Source organism: Sapajus apella, unplaced genomic scaffold, assembly GCF_009761245.1.
Source record: "Sapajus apella isolate SASKATOON/1434 unplaced genomic scaffold, GSC_monkey_1.0 scaffold35, whole genome shotgun sequence".
Taxonomy (NCBI): Eukaryota; Metazoa; Chordata; class Mammalia; order Primates; family Cebidae; genus Sapajus; species Sapajus apella.
In genome coordinates this window covers 20832237-20851035 of record NW_022436975.1, presented here as the reverse complement: position 1 = coordinate 20851035, position 18799 = coordinate 20832237, and the positions used below count along the sequence as shown (strand labels likewise).

General features: G+C 39.0%; 1 protein-coding gene across 11 annotated transcripts in view; it reads left to right on the top strand.

Moving 5' to 3' along the window:
• The window catches only part of NCOA2 (nuclear receptor coactivator 2), a 307971-nt gene that overhangs the window by 232560 nt on the left and 56612 nt on the right, over positions 1–18799 (top strand). For all 11 annotated transcript variants that reach the window (XM_032296306.1, XM_032296307.1, XM_032296309.1 and 8 more), the window contains 3 exons: positions 10138–10241; positions 14436–14613; positions 16693–16881. In XM_032296306.1, coding sequence (XP_032152197.1) covers positions 10138–10241; positions 14436–14613; positions 16693–16881 — 471 coding nt within the window. The remainder of the gene's footprint in view (positions 1–10137; positions 10242–14435; positions 14614–16692; positions 16882–18799) is intronic.

The following is an 18799-nucleotide window of genomic DNA, read 5'->3' as shown; positions in this document are numbered from 1 at the left end:
CTAGATGAGAGTCTGGACTAGTAGAGTTGGCTTGGTGGGGTTTTTTTAACTTCATATCTCAGGTGTGGAGAGAGCATTGGTGATTTGTCTTCCAAATACTCTTCTCATCGGCCTGATCACCTGAGTTATTATTCTTGATGCCCTTCGCAAATATAGTCTGACCTTTTTTCTCATCCCATCTCTACCTAATACTTTGACTCCAAAAATAAAAAAATCAGAGTCTTAAAATTAACATCCACTATGTTAAGTATGTGGTAAAGCTCTTACACAGATACCTCTAAGGAGACATTTGTGATATTTTAGCCCTGGCTAAATGGGATTTAATTTCAGCTCCAGCTGTGAAACTGTACCCACAGCCGTGAATACTGTGTTCAGTATTAATACAACATCATTGAGCACCCACTATGTGCCAAGCAGCAAATAAAAAGTCATTTCTGACAGCCCGGAGCCAGCAATGCAATGAAAAGGGATAGACATGAAAATGGATCATTTCAAAATAATGAGGTGAGCGTTAAGATGGGGATGGGCATAGGGCATCACAGAGGCACAGCGGCAGGGGCCCAGCTTCGTCGACATGAGCTTTCTGGAGCCATGTCAGCATCTTCCAAGAGAAGGGGTTGTAGGGCATCTGTGCCAATGGAACAATCTGAGAGAATGCTCAAAATCTTGAAAGAATGTGATGCATTTGGGGAGATAGGTACTAAGTATTGCTGTGGTATATAAGCTAGGAGTAATGGGAGTTGAGGTTTACTGCGCTAATAAACAGAATTGTGATTTAGGAGATTTTAAAAGTTGCATGACTAACACCAATGTCTTGGAATTTTAGAAACAACTTTTTAATATACAGTAATTTTCATATTTTTACCTATTTATCAGAAACTTTATTAAGTACTCCCATAGTATAATTTTGTTGGCCTTGCTTTTGAGTTGGCATTCATCTTTGGAAGAAATAAAACTTTTTTTTTTTTTTTTGAGTTGGAGTTTTGCTCTTGTTGCCCAAGCTGGAGTGCAATGGCGCGATCTTGGCTCACTGCAACCTCTGCCTCCCAGGTTCAAGCGATTCTCATGTCTCAGCCTCCTGAGTAGCTGGGATTACAGGTGCATGCCACCACGCCCAGCTAATTTTTGTATTTTTAGTAGAGACAGGGTTTCATCATATTGGTCAGGCTGGTCTCAAGCTCCTGACCTCAGATGATCCACCTGCCTCAGCCTCCCAAAGCGCTGGGATTACAGGTATGAGCCACACTGCCCGCCCAGCCTAAAATAAAACATTGTTATAATTTGGTCTTTGGGCAGACTTACTCATAATCTTCTGAATAAGTCCTGAATTTGAGCCTCACCTCACTTCTCGTTTCATTCACACCCATTGATTTTTTTTCCTCCTTTCATCCAATCTCAATTTCACCTTTCAGCTTTGTAAGCAAATTATGATTCCTCTGTTTTCTTGTTCAGGTAACTCCCAAAACTTTAGTGAGCAGAGCCCAATTAATTAGAATTTACTCTGAAATAGCAGTTTTTATATTTTATTTTGCCTTCACCTCTCAGCACTCCATTGCTGTGGAAGGTATAAATAGAGATGCACGATTACAGGGAATGAATGAATGCTGCCATAATAAATTTAGTTGTATGTATAATATTTAATATTTGTTGGCTTTCAGTTCACTAACTTGAAGCACTTCTAAAGCCATGTTTCCATGGGTTATTTCAGTGTCTACATGTTTACTGTGTGCCTAAGTATTTTTTTTCTTCTGCAGTTGGTCTTTTAAGTTTAAGCTCCTATAGGACACGAACTGTGAGCCGCAAGAATTTGTATTATATAAAAGAAAGATTTTGGACAAATTGTTATCCACTCACATGGCTTATGAAACATTTTCCACTGCCCATTTTACCTATCAGTAAATTCAGTACTGATAGGTACTATATGAAGTGGGCTATTAAATAGAAATATATATGGGCGATAGCAGAGGGAATGACGGTGAAGTCCTATGAACAAAAGCATGTTATACTCAGAGTCTATTCTAGTTAAATCCTTTCTCTTGATAACTGTAGCACGTTAATTTTAAAAGTAGGCCTATGTATTTCAAACTTGCAACATGATTTCTGGTTTTGCTTAAGTAGTCATGCCTTACCATTGATGAAAATGAAACCAAGTATGTTGCTTTCTCTAAAGCGAGAGTGAGAGGGCTTTGCTGGATGGAGATGGCCTTGAGATTGGTTAATTTTGCTGTTTCTTCGTGCTGAAGGGAAATCATGATGTTGAGAAGAAGCTCAATGTCAGAAAAAGAGGGAGGCAACTTGCAGCTTAGGTTCCTCCCACTACTAAAGAAAGTGCAGCTGCGCGCTTTTAATATGCACGGCAGGAGATTTCAGCAGCTTGATGATATATAGTGCATTAATGTTGAAAAGATAAACACATTTGGAGAGCACAGGAAGGGCCTTGTGTTTTTATGTTAGCAGAATGCTTCCTAATGAATAAGAATGTGCTGCTGGCTTCACAAAGCCATATGGCAGCTTTTCTAATTTTAGTTGGGTGCAGATGCATAATTCTCTCATTTTACCTTCTAGAACCTTTGAGATGCTACATAACTTTTCCTGTAATATTTCATCTATAGTGCTTGGTCAGAAACTACCTATCATTGTTTCAGTGACTTATTTACTCTGCATTGGTCTCACTGCTGATCCAGTTCCTTAATGTAGGAAAAGATAGAAATCGTGGCTGTTTTCCTATTAGAATCTTAAAATTTGTGTGGAGGTGATTAGACTTGTGTTTGACGTCAGTCTACTGAAAAATGTGTAGATTTCTGGGTGAGTGATTTTACTAACTTTGAAGCAGAGGAATTAATTATAAAACCTACACAAAGTATCAGATTCCATTTTAGTCAAAGATTCTAATTTTATCTAATTTAAATAATACAGCTTCTGTAAAACAACTATTCTCAGGCTTGACCAAACATAAAGATAACCTAAATTCTTAATTGTCTTTACACATCAGGGATCTCTAAACATGGGTGCCTTAAAATGTCTCTATATGTATGTACATACCCTGTGGATTATCTCTCCGTAGATGCATTATTACAGAGTGAGTGACATTTGTTTGGATTCTGACTTTTTAAAGATAGACCAATATCTACACATTCTCTACAGCCTCTTCAGATGATCCCCAAAAAAGGAAAAAGCAAGAATATCAACTTCTGCTATAATGACAGTGTCACCCTGTCCCTATAATGGAAGACATTAAACAGCATTTAGGTTTCTAAGTAATCAGTAGTGGTTTGCCACTGCTGCTGCTGGAGTTAGAACAATTATGTGGCTGTCCCCTGAGCATTCCTGTCACCCCAGTGAAGAGATAGAACTCTGTTCTGGTAATGCTTTGTGGAGAGACTCTGAGTTTATAGCCTCAGTTCAGTTGCCTAATAAAAAATTGACTAAGAATACTAATACTATGAGAGTCAGTAAGCTACCAAAATTAATAAATGATTCTTCAGAAGATTATGTAAAGGCCTTTTTAAGAAAACATCATTTGATAATTTAAAAATATTTAGTTGTACTCTTTTAAAAATAAATTATTTTTTTTTTTGCTAGGATCAGTTTCTAATGTATTACTGTTCTCATCAGAAGACTGGAAGTTTACTTTCAGCTTATGCCTGGAGCTGAGCACAGTGGTGTGTGCCAGTGTTTCAGCTACTTGGGAGGCTGAGGCAGGAGGATTGCTTAGCCCAAAAGTTCAAGGCTGTAGTATGCTGTGATCACACCTGTGAATGACCACTGTACTCCAGCCTGGTAACATAGTGGGACTCTGTCTCTAAAAATAAACAAATAACAAATTTTGCCTGTATATGCCAATGAGCAATTTAATACAACTGCTTCAAAAATAAATATTTTTTCCTTGTATTTTCAAATTACTTATATTTCTAGAATCAAATTCTACCCTGTTCACCTTTTCTTTTGTTCTAAGAGAAAGCATGAATAATAATTACTTATAAAAAAGCATATGGAATATAATATTAATGATTTTTCCCCAGTTTGTGGTATGACTCATCTTAACATGGTCCCTGAAGAGATGGGGTTTTGTTCTTCGCTTTGAAAGTAGAAATCTAATTAATTGGTATTGGATTTCTGGAGTGCGGGCAAATGGAGAAGGGGACCTTGAGGGATTGCTCTCCAAGCAGCCACCCAGGAGGAAAAGGCGAGTCAGGAAAAGATTATAGAGGCATCCTTGGACGATCTCTCCAATCAGGTTTTGCATTTGTAAAACTGGGCACTATTAAAAAGGCCATAGCTACTTCCTGCTGATGAGGTCTAAAAAATACTTTTTAAAAAATGATCTGAGCTACTTTATGATTTTTTAAAGTCTTTTTGGGAGTGAGGAAGAGAAGGATAGATTTATTATTTTCATTGTTACTTTCATAGGTCATGTTCTTTATGTAAGACGAGTAACATTGGGGACTGGGCATGGTGGTTCACGCCTGTAATCTCAGCACTCTGGGAGGCCAAGTTGAGAAGATTGCTTGAGCCCAGGAGTTCAAGACCAGCCTGGGCAACAGAGTGAAACCCTGTCTCTCCAAAAAAATTTTTTAAATAAAATATAAAGAAAAAATCAGGGCTTAGAAAGAAATCTTTTAGTATGCTCTAAAATTTTGATTTTATCATCTCTTTCTCTGATTTAAAAAGAGTTCCATCTGTAATAATGAGATTTCATAAGGTTTTGATCGTATGAAACTCTGAGACGAGCTCTCTACTGTTGAGTTTACTGAAGGATATTTTTGTAACAGAATATATTTTTATGGTTAATGGATGCAGAATATAGAAAAGTAAATATAGTTTGTGACCGCTGAGAAAACTGCCTTATTTAAAAATATTAAATAGTGTGTTTTAGTATAGTAATGCTGTACTTACAGAAGTATAAATATCTAAGGATTTAAGCTTATTTTTATCTGGTACATAAAAATAGCATACTCGTTACTGAAATGCTCTGTCAAGATACCCGTATATGTCCAGTGAACATAATAGCATCTCTCAAAGGAGCCCTTTTCTTCTTCCTCCTCCTTCCCTCCTTCTTCCTCCTCCTATATAATTTCAAGGCTCAACTGAACATTGAACAGAGGTAGTAATTACTTTGTGAAAAGTACCCAAATAACATAAAGTTAGGGCCAGTTTAGTTTAGATTTCAATTACATTGGTAAAACCATATTTCTAGGTGTTTTCTGTCACTTGAGATTATTGATTTTTTTCTTTTTAATATTGAGAAATGGTGAAAGCACAAATTCAATACAGAATTAAAGAATAGATGACAAATTAGCTAGAAAATGCATATATTTCACACATTCTTTTGAAGACAAGAGTAAGAAGCTCTGAATTATTTACCTTTTATTTCTTTTATTTACTTACCTCATGCGCATAAACATTTTCCATTCTCTTAATATATATAAAGAGCATTTGTGTAAATATTGCAACACTTTTTAAAACTTCTCTTGCAATTAACCTATCGACTCGTTTGGAATTTTCTTTCAAATCACAATTTCCACCAATATAACTTTAGGTTGATCTTGTGAACACTGTTGTTTTATTTTCTGTCTAAGATTGCTAGAGTTCCAGCTTAGATCAGTGTTTTGCTAGCATTCTTCCCATGGGCTTTCAAGCCAGGCTGAGATTTTGCAGTGGCCTGATGCCAGCCACACGTCTGACCCCACCTGTTTCCTTGTTGCTGTCCACTTGCATATCCTGCAGAATCCAATTCGATTACATCGGATGTTAAATACTTTCAGCTATGTCCAGCAATTTCCATCTCTTTTTGAACTGAGGGCTTGCCATTTAGCCATGTGTAGTGCTCATTTGGTTGGGTTGTAATAGTTTTGCCCTCCTGGATAGACCGTGAGCTATCCGCGGAGAAGGATTTTTCACTTTGCTTCCCCAGCACAGACAGTGCAGGCCACAGACCAGACACACAGACATAGGCTACTGTGCCTATCCCAGTGTCACTGTTCCATTCCCTCATGTGGACTCACATAGGCCACACTCATTCTTTGTTACTGGTATTAGCTGCCGCTTTATTCCTCTTAAATATTTTTATCAGTTGAATATTATAAAGAATAAAAGTGCATGTTTTACATTTATAAATAATGTTTCAGGGTAATAATTATTTTTATCCAGGCTCTCCTTCAGTTGTCCCTCAAACACATGTTCTGTGAGATCTAAATCAGCTAATTTAAATTTTAGGCCCTTACTCCAAATTACATCTGATCTGTAAATTCCTAAATATAAAATACTGTACAGATTTGATCCTGATTCTACATAACCGCTGACAAAAGTCTAAAATTCTTTGCCCGAGCACGTTGCTAGAATTTAGAATACCCAGGCATGAAGACTTACCAGTGTTGAACCTGCCTGATGGAGCTATCTAGGTGTAAGTTTTTTGTATCACACAGAATGTTGATGGTGGAATTTAGATCCTCAGAAAGATCATACCCTGGCAATATAAACATCTCACAAGGCCTACTTACTATCTTCAAAAGACCAGAAATGGGTTACTATCACAAACATTATTTTGTATTTATTTTGGCCAAAAATGCAGCATTAGTATAGATACCATCAAAAACAATAATTCATTCTTATTGTGATATCAGAATCTCATTTGCCAAATAGGCTGATGTTTTCTAGCGATCAGCGGTAGGTGCAGGGTTGCCTTTGTGATTGGCAGCTGTTGTTTCCTCTCTCTCCCCCCTACAACATTAATCTAAACTAAATTCATTCTTAAAGAGAATAAAACCACCAGTTGTTAACAGTGGAATAATGGCACTTGGGATCTTGAGAGAATATGAAATGCCTTGAAACTTACTGACTATAGCAAGATAAGATTGTTATTTAATACCAGTTTTTAGGAACCCTTTTCCCCATATTACTTGACCCTGCCCACCCATTCTATCCTCCCCCTGCACCCTGGAGGTCCAGTGAAGCTAAAGGGGAAAATGACTTTCTCTTTCCACACACCCTTGACTCCACTTGCTCCCATGCTTCTGGGAGGAAGTACTGGTGTGGGTCTAGCCTGTCAGTTTGCCCTCACAGATACATTGAAAACCTGGTCTGAAATAGAGACAGTGCTATTCACGATCCAGACACAGTTCACAAAGCTTACCTTTAAATGGGATGGCCTACTCTTTTGTGGACTGTGCACTGCAGGAGGCAAGAGAATGGGGATATCCCCTTAGGAAGATGTATCAGAATCTCAGCAAAGCAGACCTTTCAAGCTGCTTGTGTGTCCCCAGTGCACATTCTGATAGACCCCCTCCAGGTGTTGTACTGGCCCGAGCATAGAAAGTCAACACCAAGACAAAAGTATTTCAAATTGCAGGGTCTTTATTGCCGGCGGCCACGGGGGACTCAAGTCTCTCCAACCCGTGGCCCCGAAAGGAGGGTGTCAAGACCTTTTATACCCATAAAACCACCTCGGGAGTGAGGGTGAGGGCCTTCAGACATTCTGAGGGCTAGTGGATTCTGTAAATCACCTCCTAGGTAGAGATGAGGGTGAGGGGCTCCAGACATTCCGAGGGCCAGGGGACTTTGGACATTCTGATTGTTACTTAAGTGGTTCACAAAAGTCAAGATTAGCATTTGTTTACACATTGTCTGGGTAGGGTGGAAATTACAGTCCTTAATTACTTATTACAAGTCGCAGGGTCCAAGATGGCGTGGGTTTGGACTGCTTGCCTGTCACATTTGGGTTACAGAGAGCAGTTTCAATAGAAAGCCGAGGTATGGTTGAGGTATGCAGTTTTATGGGACTTTTACCATGTCACACAGGGATGCTGTCTTATGTTTACCACTGCATTTTGAGAATCACTGCTACTACTGAATGATGGGAGAATGTGACCCCCGATGGGAGAATGCGACCCTGTGAATAGTTAGGCAACGGAAAGGCTGAAGATTACTCAGTCTGTGGAATGTCAGCACATTGCTCCTGCACATGGACTGCCGCAACACTGAAGACAATAAAGAAATAGGAATCTAGTAGGACCACATAAATTATGACGTCTTTTATATGGGCCTTGAGATTTAGTATTCATGAAATATAGGGATCCTTAGGTCTGAGGCACACTGGGGCCTCTATGACAAGGACTGTTAAAAGTGGTACACACCTTCTCCTCATTCAAGAAGACTCCACAGAGTGTGGTATGGATGGTGGTCCTCAAGGAATACCCAGCATAGCTCCTGTAGCAGGATGGCCTCTGAAAGTTAGATGAAGCAGCAGGTAGCAGTGCGAATCCTATTCCTGTACTGGTGGGTAGAAAAGTGAGCAGAACCTGAAGAGAAATTGATACCCTTACAGAGCAAACTGCCAAAAAAACTAAAAAGTGCGCTCCAGTGCCTATTTATTTTACTGTGAGTCTATTTGGCAATGAAAAATATTTCAGGAAGAGGGGGTGGAGCGGTCACATGCAATAATTGGCCAAGCCAATCCTGTGGCTGGAGACCCTGAGGTGTTTGCTGCCTCAGAAGGGACTGGCTGAGAATTTGGGATGAGACCAAACCTGCAGACAGAGCAAGCATGCAGGACCCAGCGGTGAGAAGCCTGGGAAGGTAGCAAATCCAGAAACCAAGCAAGGACTGACAAATCTGCCAATATTGAGTTTTGAAGGCCACTAGACAAGTCATATCTCTATAGGCAGTCACAATTTTTTTTGATGTAAGGAGGTGAATCAGGAATATATTAGAGAGTTGATAAAGCAGATACAGTCTGCTTAAGATAAGCTCTGCAAAGGAATTACTACGTATGGAACTCAAGGAGGAGCTAATAAATGCAGATGTGCTAGTATTAAGATGCACTTTTAAACTACTTTGTTATTTGTAAAGAGTGTTTCACATATCATTCCATTTACTTTGGCTCAGTCCATTATAAAGAAGACAGGTAAATTGAAGCAACTTGCTTGGAGCCATACTTCTAAGTGGCTGAGTTTGAGCTTGAACTGCACAGGTCGTTTTCCCCTTCCACTGATAACATGGTCTGTGGAAGCTTTTTATCATGGGAATGGCCAAGATTGGGAGGACCCACATAATTCCTAATTATTTTCTAGGTTCTGAGCCATAAACTAGGCTTTGCAGATTTTCAACATACTGCATAAAATATTTTTGGCAAAAAAAATTATTAAGGTTCTGAAAGCAGGTTAATTCTGAGTGGTAAATTGATTTCCTGTTTTGTATTTCTACATTTAATTACAATGATAACATGCAGTGTAAACAAGGATATAATTTATTCAGGAACAAACAATTGTCACGTTGTTTTGTGTTGTTTTCTAGCAAGTTGTTGATATGTATCTGTTATGCTTTGAACTTTTTTGGTGTTCTTAGAATAACTAGTTCACACATATATCGATAAGTGTGCATCTTTTTCTTCTGTGAGCTTTTTCACAAAACATTCTCATTCTATGATGGAATGTCTTCCAGGGCCTTCCTGTCTTCATGAGCCTGAAATCTGCCTTGCATGTTTCCATCCAGGAACACACACTATGCACCTCTTTGCTATATCAAAAGGCAGCCACTGAAATTCCCCAAGTGCCTGGTAGGGTGCGCCTTCCCTCTTAGATGGAGAAGCACTTTGAACAAGCCAGGGACCAAATCTTTCTGGCCACTTTAAGTGGGAATGTAAGCACAAGCGGAATAGTAAAAAAGTCCAGGCAGACATTGCACATTGTCCCATGGGGGCAGCCATAGCAGGTTAGGACTCCTTGTTACTTCAAATGTGTGCAAATATATCTCTGATTATGCTACTGAATTCTGAACAACAGACCCTCCTTTATTCTAGTTTGGTGAATCTCTTGAGTAGAAACTAATTATGCCATAGGATATAGCAGTTTCATAATCTAGAAAAAAATGCCTGTCGGGGACTATCATGAAACCTCTAAACTCATTTTCTGAGCAGCCTGAAAGGGGATCCAAGCCACAGGTTCTAGAGGTGAAAAGTTAATGTTCTGGCTTCTGCTTCCAGCAGTTTCTCCCATTTAGGGGCAACAGGGATGTACTCTCTTTTGTAGCCGCATCTGATTCCACTAGAGATTTTTAAAAATCATTACCATAAAAATACTTCTGTGTCACTCTGTCCTTGAAATAGCACTGCCATTTAATTCACATTTATGTTTATTGCAGAGAAAGCAGCAGCTGCCAACATAGATGAAGTGCAGAAGTCAGATGTATCCTCTACAGGGCAGGGTGTCATCGACAAGGATGCGCTGGGGCCTATGATGCTTGAGGTAGCACATCTTCATTTTAGTGCTGTATTTTACAGTTGTGTTGATCCTCACATTATTACGTTTAATTTCAGGTGAATGTAAGGAGAATCCACACTAGTACTAGTACTATGGACCTCTCGAGCTTACTAATTTTGTATGTTTTGGCTCCTGCTGCCAGTATATGTGTGTTTGAAATTAAATAAGCTTTATACTTTCTATTATACTATTTCAAACTAGTTTATCTCATAAGGAAGAAAACTGAAATAATAGGCAAAAGGAACTTTTAAGAGAAGCATAACGTTGGTCTTATCTACCTGTTCTTTATTAACTTTAGGAAGCTTTATGACCAGCCAATGTTTAGAATTTGTAAAGTACAGGTTTTCTATTTTATTAACTAGTACTAAACGCCAAGTGCTTTGCTGTACTTGTTCCAAAATTAAAATTCAAGATGTAGGCTATGGTAAGATGAGGAAAAAAAATGTCAATGAATATATAACGAGAAAGAGAGGAACTCTGAGACATAAATTATGTCAGTTCTCAGGATAATTTCCTTGGCTGATGATACAATGAGGTTGAAAAGACTACATGGCCGGAAGCTTTGCAGCACTGCCATTGTAGAAGCAGCTAGCTTGCTGCAGCAGACAATAATTTGGATTTTTAAAGCAAAGATAACCAATAGTCCCCCTTGTCTCCTCTTTTTTTCAGTTGATGCATGAAGGGATTTTTATTTTCAGAAAATCTAATTCTATGAAAATCTACCATAAAACTGGGGGTGGGGGGTGGGGTGGAGGGGACACACAATAAAGACTTAAAGATTATCTCACCCAATCTTTGTATTTAGAAATGACAAACTTCATTTCCTAGGGCTGGACCTGCTGGCCAGCCAAAAGGCTTTAAATGGCCCAGTATTGGCCCTTCCTTATCTCCTCTTGAATCACTGGCTTGAAAACATTCAACCTCACCTTCCAGGAGAAAAGCAAAAACACACTTAACCCGATTTTCCATAGTCAGCAAGGCAGTGGAAGGCCAGGGAGTGCTACTTCCCTCTCAGTTCTTAGAATAAGATTATGAAAACTATAGCTAGGTGGACCATTTAGAATTAAATGAAAGAAAGTGGATAATTTCCTTTGGAAAAATGTTTGAATTATAAATTAGAAACTGATTTGAAAATTATGTACACTAAATTATTACAGTTGGGAAATTTCCCTATACCGGTGTTTATTCGTTGTTTCTTGGGGTGGGGGAGAACATTAGAGTGGAGACTCCTGGGAAGACTTTTGAGACTTCTAAATAGAAACGCTGGAGTAACCACAAAGCTAGGACTCAGGCCCTTTGAGACCGAGTTAATATTATTAATTGTAGAAATCAGATTGATAGTAGACCTGATGTCATAAAATCAAACCAATATTTTTGTCGTTGAAAATAGTCTTCTGAGAATTTAGTGCATTGAGCAAGAACCTGTGTAGCAGAACTTGAGTGTTAAATGCGTTAGAGGGGTTAATTCTTAAAACTAGTGACTTACAGTGTGAACTTAAATCTTTATCCCTGTCTACGTGTAATCATTTAAACAGAGAGAACATGTTCTCATGGAGCTGTTCCTAGGCTTAGATGCACACTCATGCTTACATCACAGCATAGTGGTTGCTAGGCAACAAAACCAAATGTCAGCTTTTTTCATCAGAGCATATCATAGTGAGCCTTAAAAAAAATACAAATTTTGAGATGAAACAATTTCATCTTTTGGTTTTATTATGCCTCAAGTCAGTCTTTTTAGTGTGGTATAAGCAGTAGGAAGCAACATGTACTTTTAAAAAATGAACCATAGGTAATATAATTATGAAAATCCCTATCAAAGGTGTATTCATAGCAGTGAGTTGAAAAGGGACACTGGGCACATAACTTATCACCTAACTTCCTGGGTGCACACACTTGCACATAGTTCTCAAGGTTAGTACCATGTATTATGAAAGGCTACTGATTTACATATAGTCTTGCTTTGTCCTGCATGTGGTTCATACCATTGAGAAAACCTGATAGAATGTTTTAAGAAAGGCTTAAAAACCAAATGGTGTCATATTAAAGGGAGAAAGAGTGAACTTTTCTCTGGTGCCTTACGGTCAGTTCTAATTTGAGAGAGCACTTAGTTTTGTAATTAAAATTGAATTAAAGATTAAATATTTTCAAAGACAGCTCATAAAATAAGAGCCTGTTTAATAATAAGGAAAAAACAAACTAGGGAAAAAGTAAACACTTTAGGCTCCATCCACCAAATTCATTGTTATAGGTGTATATACATGTGATGTTCCTGTTAAAAATAGTAATAAACATGCTGGCATAGTGGCTCATGCCTGTAATCCTAGCGCTTTGGGATTACAGAGTGGTGGGAGGATTACTTGAGGCCAAGAGTTTGAGACCAGCCTAGACGACATGGTGAGTCCCTAACTCTACAAAAAATTTAGAAGAACTGGTACAGTGGCTCATGCCTATAATTTTACCCTTTTGTGAGGCTGAGACAGGAAGATCACTTGAACCCAGGAGTTCAAGACCAGCTTGGGCAACATACGGAGACCCCATCATTAACAAAAATTTAAAAATTAGGCGTGGTGGTACATGCCTGTGGTCCCAGCTACTTGGGAGGCTGAGGTGAGAGGATCTCGGGCCCAGGACGTGAAGGCTGCAGTGAGCTGTGATCATGCCACTGCACCCCAGCCTAGGCAACAGAGTGAGACCCTGTGTCAAAAATAAAAAATGCTTAGGTGTGGTGGCGCATATCTGTGATCCTAGCTACCAAGGAGGCTGAGGTGGGAGGATAGCTTGAGCGCAGGAGTTCAAGGCTACAGTGAGTTATGATTGTGCCTCTGCACTTCAGGCTGGGCGCAGAGCAAGACCTTGTCTCCAAAAAAAAAAAAAAAAATTGTAATAAACACATATCATAAAGAAACTGAGTGGCCTAAACTGACTAGACCATGTGGCCCTGGTTCCGGGTATGATGAATCAATCTAAAGCTTTCAGTCCTGATCAGTCACCTGATCCATAAAACAGAGCTTTTGTAAGCAAGGATCAAAACGAGAAAAATGGGCTAATATAACCAGGAGAAACTCACTGAACCCCCAGCATTTCCATCACTAAGGTAAACATGATGGGAAATGGATTGGGGTGAATATTGGAGTAGAGGACTGTACTGAATGGTCATCAAAGCATGAGCTTTGGAATCAGATCCTTCTGGACTCAATTCAAGCTCTACTACCACTGACTACTTCTGAAATATTAACCTCTCTGAGCCTCAGTTTCCTCCTCTATAAATTGGGAAAGATAAAACATTCCTTCCAGAAAGTATGTGTAAGGCACAGTGAATATGCTCCATAGCCTCTATTATTTTCTTCACCTCCTGAAATGATCCTAGATTCTTTATCTCCTTCCCTCACCTCCATTGGGATGACAACAAAGAGTGAGGCTGTGAACTCATTGCCGGAAGCAAGCTGCTGTCATTTAAGTAATTTAGGAACCTGCTCTTAATCTGGAGAACAAGTAACATAGAATAATTCGGCATAATTAGTGCCCTTCTAAGGTCAGGGCAATGCTGAGGTCTCCATGAACATGAATTTGCCACTTCAGAGACACTTCCCAGACCCTTTCCCATATACACGAAATAATTAAAGGATTGATGTTTCTTTAAAGGCCTGACATTATCTGTGATACTTTTCATATAATCCCTGACAGCTAGGGTGGTAAAATTTGGGAAGTTTTCCCTGGTAATTATCCTTAAACTAGGGAAAAATTTTTAATGACCCCTTTCCCTCGTTGTATAACATGAGAAATTATAGATCAGAATTACCATGCATTAGGTTGGCGACATAAAAGTTGTTCTAGGCCTGGTGGAGTACATCAATCTCATTTCGAAAATACAGATGAATGCCTGCATACTTTTACTTGATGATAATTATCTCCTGACAAATTAAGGAAGTTACTGTTGGTCATTTAGTTTGTGACAAGAAACCCTAATATAGGCTCCCTCTCTCACTTACTGAGATGTAATAATTTCTGTTTCACCAAGAGAAAATGTGTTGTTTCTGAAAACTGGGAGAGAGCTGAGAAAGATCTCTTTTCTATCCATGTGTGAATGGTGTTTCCCTTAAAGGAATCATTGCCTTCTTAACAATGGCATGTGATTTTACTTTGCATCCTTTCTAACACAATTTGTACTTTTTCTCCTAGGCCCTTGATGGGTTCTTCTTTGTAGTGAACCTGGAAGGCAATGTTGTGTTTGTGTCAGAGAATGTGACACAGTATCTAAGGTATAACCAAGAAGAGCTGATGAACAAAAGTGTATATAGCATCTTGCATGTTGGGGACCACACGGAATTTGTCAAAAACCTGCTGCCAAAGTCTATAGGTAAATGACTGTCTTCTGGGTCTCCCTCCCTACCTCCCCTCACCCCCACCTGCCCCTGCCTCGTAAACACACACACACATTGTCTTGGCTGAAGTGGATCAAATAAAACTATATTATATCAGATGGGAATGAGAGTGACTGGGTAGTTTTTTAGAGATGCATGTGTGTTTAAGCTTGGAAATGTGTTTCCAAGCATGGAAAAGGGGACATCTTCAGATACTGATCTCAAATGAATGATCATTTTGATCCTATATTTAAAATATAGGAAAATCACTGCTTCTTAGCCAAAAGGCCAAGAAGTTACTATGATTATCGGTGTGGCAGTAATTATCTCATGATAAATTAACAGAAATTGATTCAGATTCATGAAAACGATACAGATTGAAAGTACTTAAATGGCAACTATTTTCGTTGAAATTGTTGTGGTTTTCTAAAATTATTTTTAATTTTTGTGGATACATAGTTGTATATGTTTATGGGGTATATGAGGTGTTTGGATACAGGCATGCAGTGTGAAATAATCACATCATGGAGATGGGGCATCCATCCCCTCGAGCATCTGTCCTTTGTGTTATAATGTAGAGATTGTGTTTTAAGGTGACCCATTGCCTCACCCTGCTGCATCCTAGCCAACTTCGTTTTGTCCATTTTCTCCGTGACCATCTGAAAAGTCAAAGGTCATGAGAAGTTTGAGATTCAACTTATTTTGAGTCCGGCACATGAAGTGTATTCTATGTGTATATACATTCTAAAAATAAGATGTTAAGGAACAAGTGGCAGATGGAGAGGTTTAGATGCTACAGCCCAAGCCCTGAATGGGCTCCTCCGTCTCACAGACTCTCCAGTGGCCCTGTAGGTGTCATCACCAGATGCCGCTGCCTTAGCCCACTCTCCCTGTCTCGAATTTCCTGACTTCATCTTATTTTGGAGATGCCGTCTGAAAGTGTACGTGATGATTAAGGACACACTGTGCAGTGGGTGATTCACAGCGTGGGCCCACCTTAGCTGCTGCTCTGGAGTACTGCTGTACCCACTCACTAAGTGGTTCTTTTTTTAATATTCTCACTCAAACTGATGATGCTAAAAACATCTTCACAGATTGAAAGAAGTGCAGTATAAGGTCAAATCCTGAGTTGGCAAGTATTTCTGTTCTTAAGATTGTTTATACTAACTGGTCTTATTGTTATAAGTAGGAAAAGGTACTTTTCAAATTTCATTCGGTCTAGCTTTTCCTTTATATAATTCTTTGTTCAAAGTGACTGCAACAGTAATACAAAATGTATGGATACTTGTGTAGGATTTCTTTATTATATTATTATTTCAAGTTAACTAATATTTTCAGATCTCTTTAGTAATTTTATGACTTCCTCAGAAGACGTATACTTACACTATTATTAATTCGCTTGTCTAAAGAGCTCTTTGCAAAAGTAGAAAACTATATTTTTAACAAATAATCCAGGACTGGACTTGAAGGGAAGGAGTCAGGGTGAAGAAGTATGTACAAAATGTTATAAAAATCCCAAGATTCCACATGTAACCCAGATCTCAAAGTAAAATTTTCAAAAAAGTAGGGGTGGGGGGAGAAAATTCCAGGATTTTTCCCAAGTTGTAAAATGTTAAAGATTTTTTGTCCTCTAGATTATGGAAGTATTTAGAAAAGTATAAAAATACTATGTAGGCTGGGCGTGGTGGCTCATGCCTATAATCCCAGGACTTTGGGAGGCCAAGGTGGGCAGATCTCACAAGGTCAGGAGTTCAAGACCAGCCTGGCCAACATGGTGAAATCCCGTCTCTACTAAAAATACAAAAATTAGCCAGGCGTGGTGGCACGCACCTATAGTTCCAGCTACTCGGGAGGCTGAGGCAGGGAGGTGAAGGTTGCAGTGAGCTGTGATCACGACACTGCACTCCAGCCTGGGCGACAGAGCAAGACTCCACCTCAAAAAATAATAATAATAAAAAATAAAAGTACTATATAGAAATGAAATAATCATTTTTTCTGCATCATTTTGATAATTCAGAGGCAATGTATCTGATGTTTGTTTCTTTGTAAAATTGGATTACTTTTGCCTTGCTCAGTGAATGGGGGATCTTGGTCTGGTGAACCTCCGAGGCGGAACAGCCATACCTTCAATTGTCGGATGCTGGTAAAACCTTTACCTGATTCAGAAGAGGAGGGTCATGATAACCAGGAAGCTCATCAGAAATATGAAACTATGCAGTGCTTCGCTGTCTCTCAACCAAAGTCCATCAAAGAAGAAGGAGAAGGTGGGACAGAATCCCTAGGGTGTTTTATGTGTCTGTGTATTTATCCCTGTGCTACTTCCTTCACACTTTAATTAGTGGTCACCCAAAGAAAAGTGAGGAGGCAGTATCTTTGTTCTTTTCAATTTTACTATTTTGTGATGGAAATTTTTAAGTCTTCAGAACAGTGCTGTCCAACATAATTGTCTGCAGTGGTGGTAGTGACATATCTTCAGCATCAGGTGTGGCAGCAGCCACTGGCCACATGTGGCTGGCGAACACTTGAAATGTCAATAATGCAGCTAGAGGGCGGAATTTTTAATTCGATTAAATTTGCATTTGAATAGCCACAGGAGAATTGTGGCTACTCTACTAGCATGACTGTATTAGTGATCACACTTTTGGGAGATCCTAGGCTTTTTGAACATCTTGTGCGAGCTGTATGCCACAGCCCTAGAAAAATGCACACAGCTGGCCAGGCATGGTGGCTCATGCCTGTAATCCCAGCACTGTAGTATGAAAAAGGAGTAGCTGAGCTAATATATTACTTTGTGCTTTATATTTAAATATTTTTTATACATTTAAAAGTAGGTTCTGGATGTTAACACAGTATAGCATAAGCACAGGGTTCCTGAGCCATGGCATGCTCAGATTCTAATCCTGGCCTTGCCAGAGTTTTGTGTGACATTGGACAAGTTACTTAAACATTGTGCTTTGATCTTCTTGTCTGTAAAATGGAAATAATGCTACTACATGTATCGTAGAGCTGTTAAGAGAATTAAATGAGTTAATAACTCATACAGTAGCTAGAAAGATATTTATCTCATAGTGCCCAAATATTTAGTTGTCATTTTGTTGAGGACTATAATTACATTGTAATTTTGTGAGACCAACTATTACTGGATATTTCAGTCTTGTTGAAGAAATAATACATGAAACGATTTTAAAAGACTACAACAGAGCTATTCAGGAACAGCCAAGTTACAAAGTGTATACTAAAATTTCTGTAAAAGTTGAGAAAAGAGGTTGGACGTGGTGGCTCACACTGTAATCCCAGCACTTTGGAAAACTGAGGCAGGTGGATCATGAGATCAGGAGTTCAAGACCAGTTTGGCCAACATGGTGAAACACCATCTCTACTAAAAATACAAAAATTAGCCGGGCGTGGTGGCAGGCACCTGTAATCCCAGCTACTCTGGAGGCTGAGGCAGAGAATTGCTTGAGCCCAGGAGGCAGAGGTTGCAGTGAGCTGAGATCATGCCATTCCATTCCAGCCTGGGTGACAGAGCCAGACTCTGTCTCCAAAAAAAAAAAAAAAAAAGTTGAGAAAAGAAAAGTCTGTCCAAGAAGGCAGTGTGGGGTCGTAGAGTGGTTAGTGAAGTATTGATTGTAGAGGACCTCAGCTTTAGAGCATGAGCACCTATGGAGGGAGAAATTGAGGCAGCCTGATATTTCAGATAGCGTAGTAGCAGGAACAAAGATAAATTCTTTATTAAATTCAAGAAATTATCAAATTTAGAGGTGAACAATCATAAATCAGTGACCTAAGAAGACATGAAGGGATTACTTTTTTTAGCAACCAACATTTGTCCAGTGTTTTTTAAATTGAAAGGGCTGTGCAGTGTACCCTGCATGTTACAAAGATAAATAAAACTTTTCCCTTTCCTCCAGAAATGAACCCTGATGCATAAAACAATTGAAACAAAGTGAGGAATAAGTGCTTAGAATTGGCTGTGTGAGAAACTGTCCACAGCCAAGATTCTGAACTATAATGCAGCTGTTTTGGTGCATGCTGCATTTTCTAGGTATTGTGGGAGTCGTTCTCTGAATCTCCATCGAGACCCAGTTCATATTCTTTGCTTTAAATTGCATATTGTAATTGTAGTATTTACATAGTTTAGCATAAGGTATACATAGTGTTCCTGAACTCTAAAACTTAAGA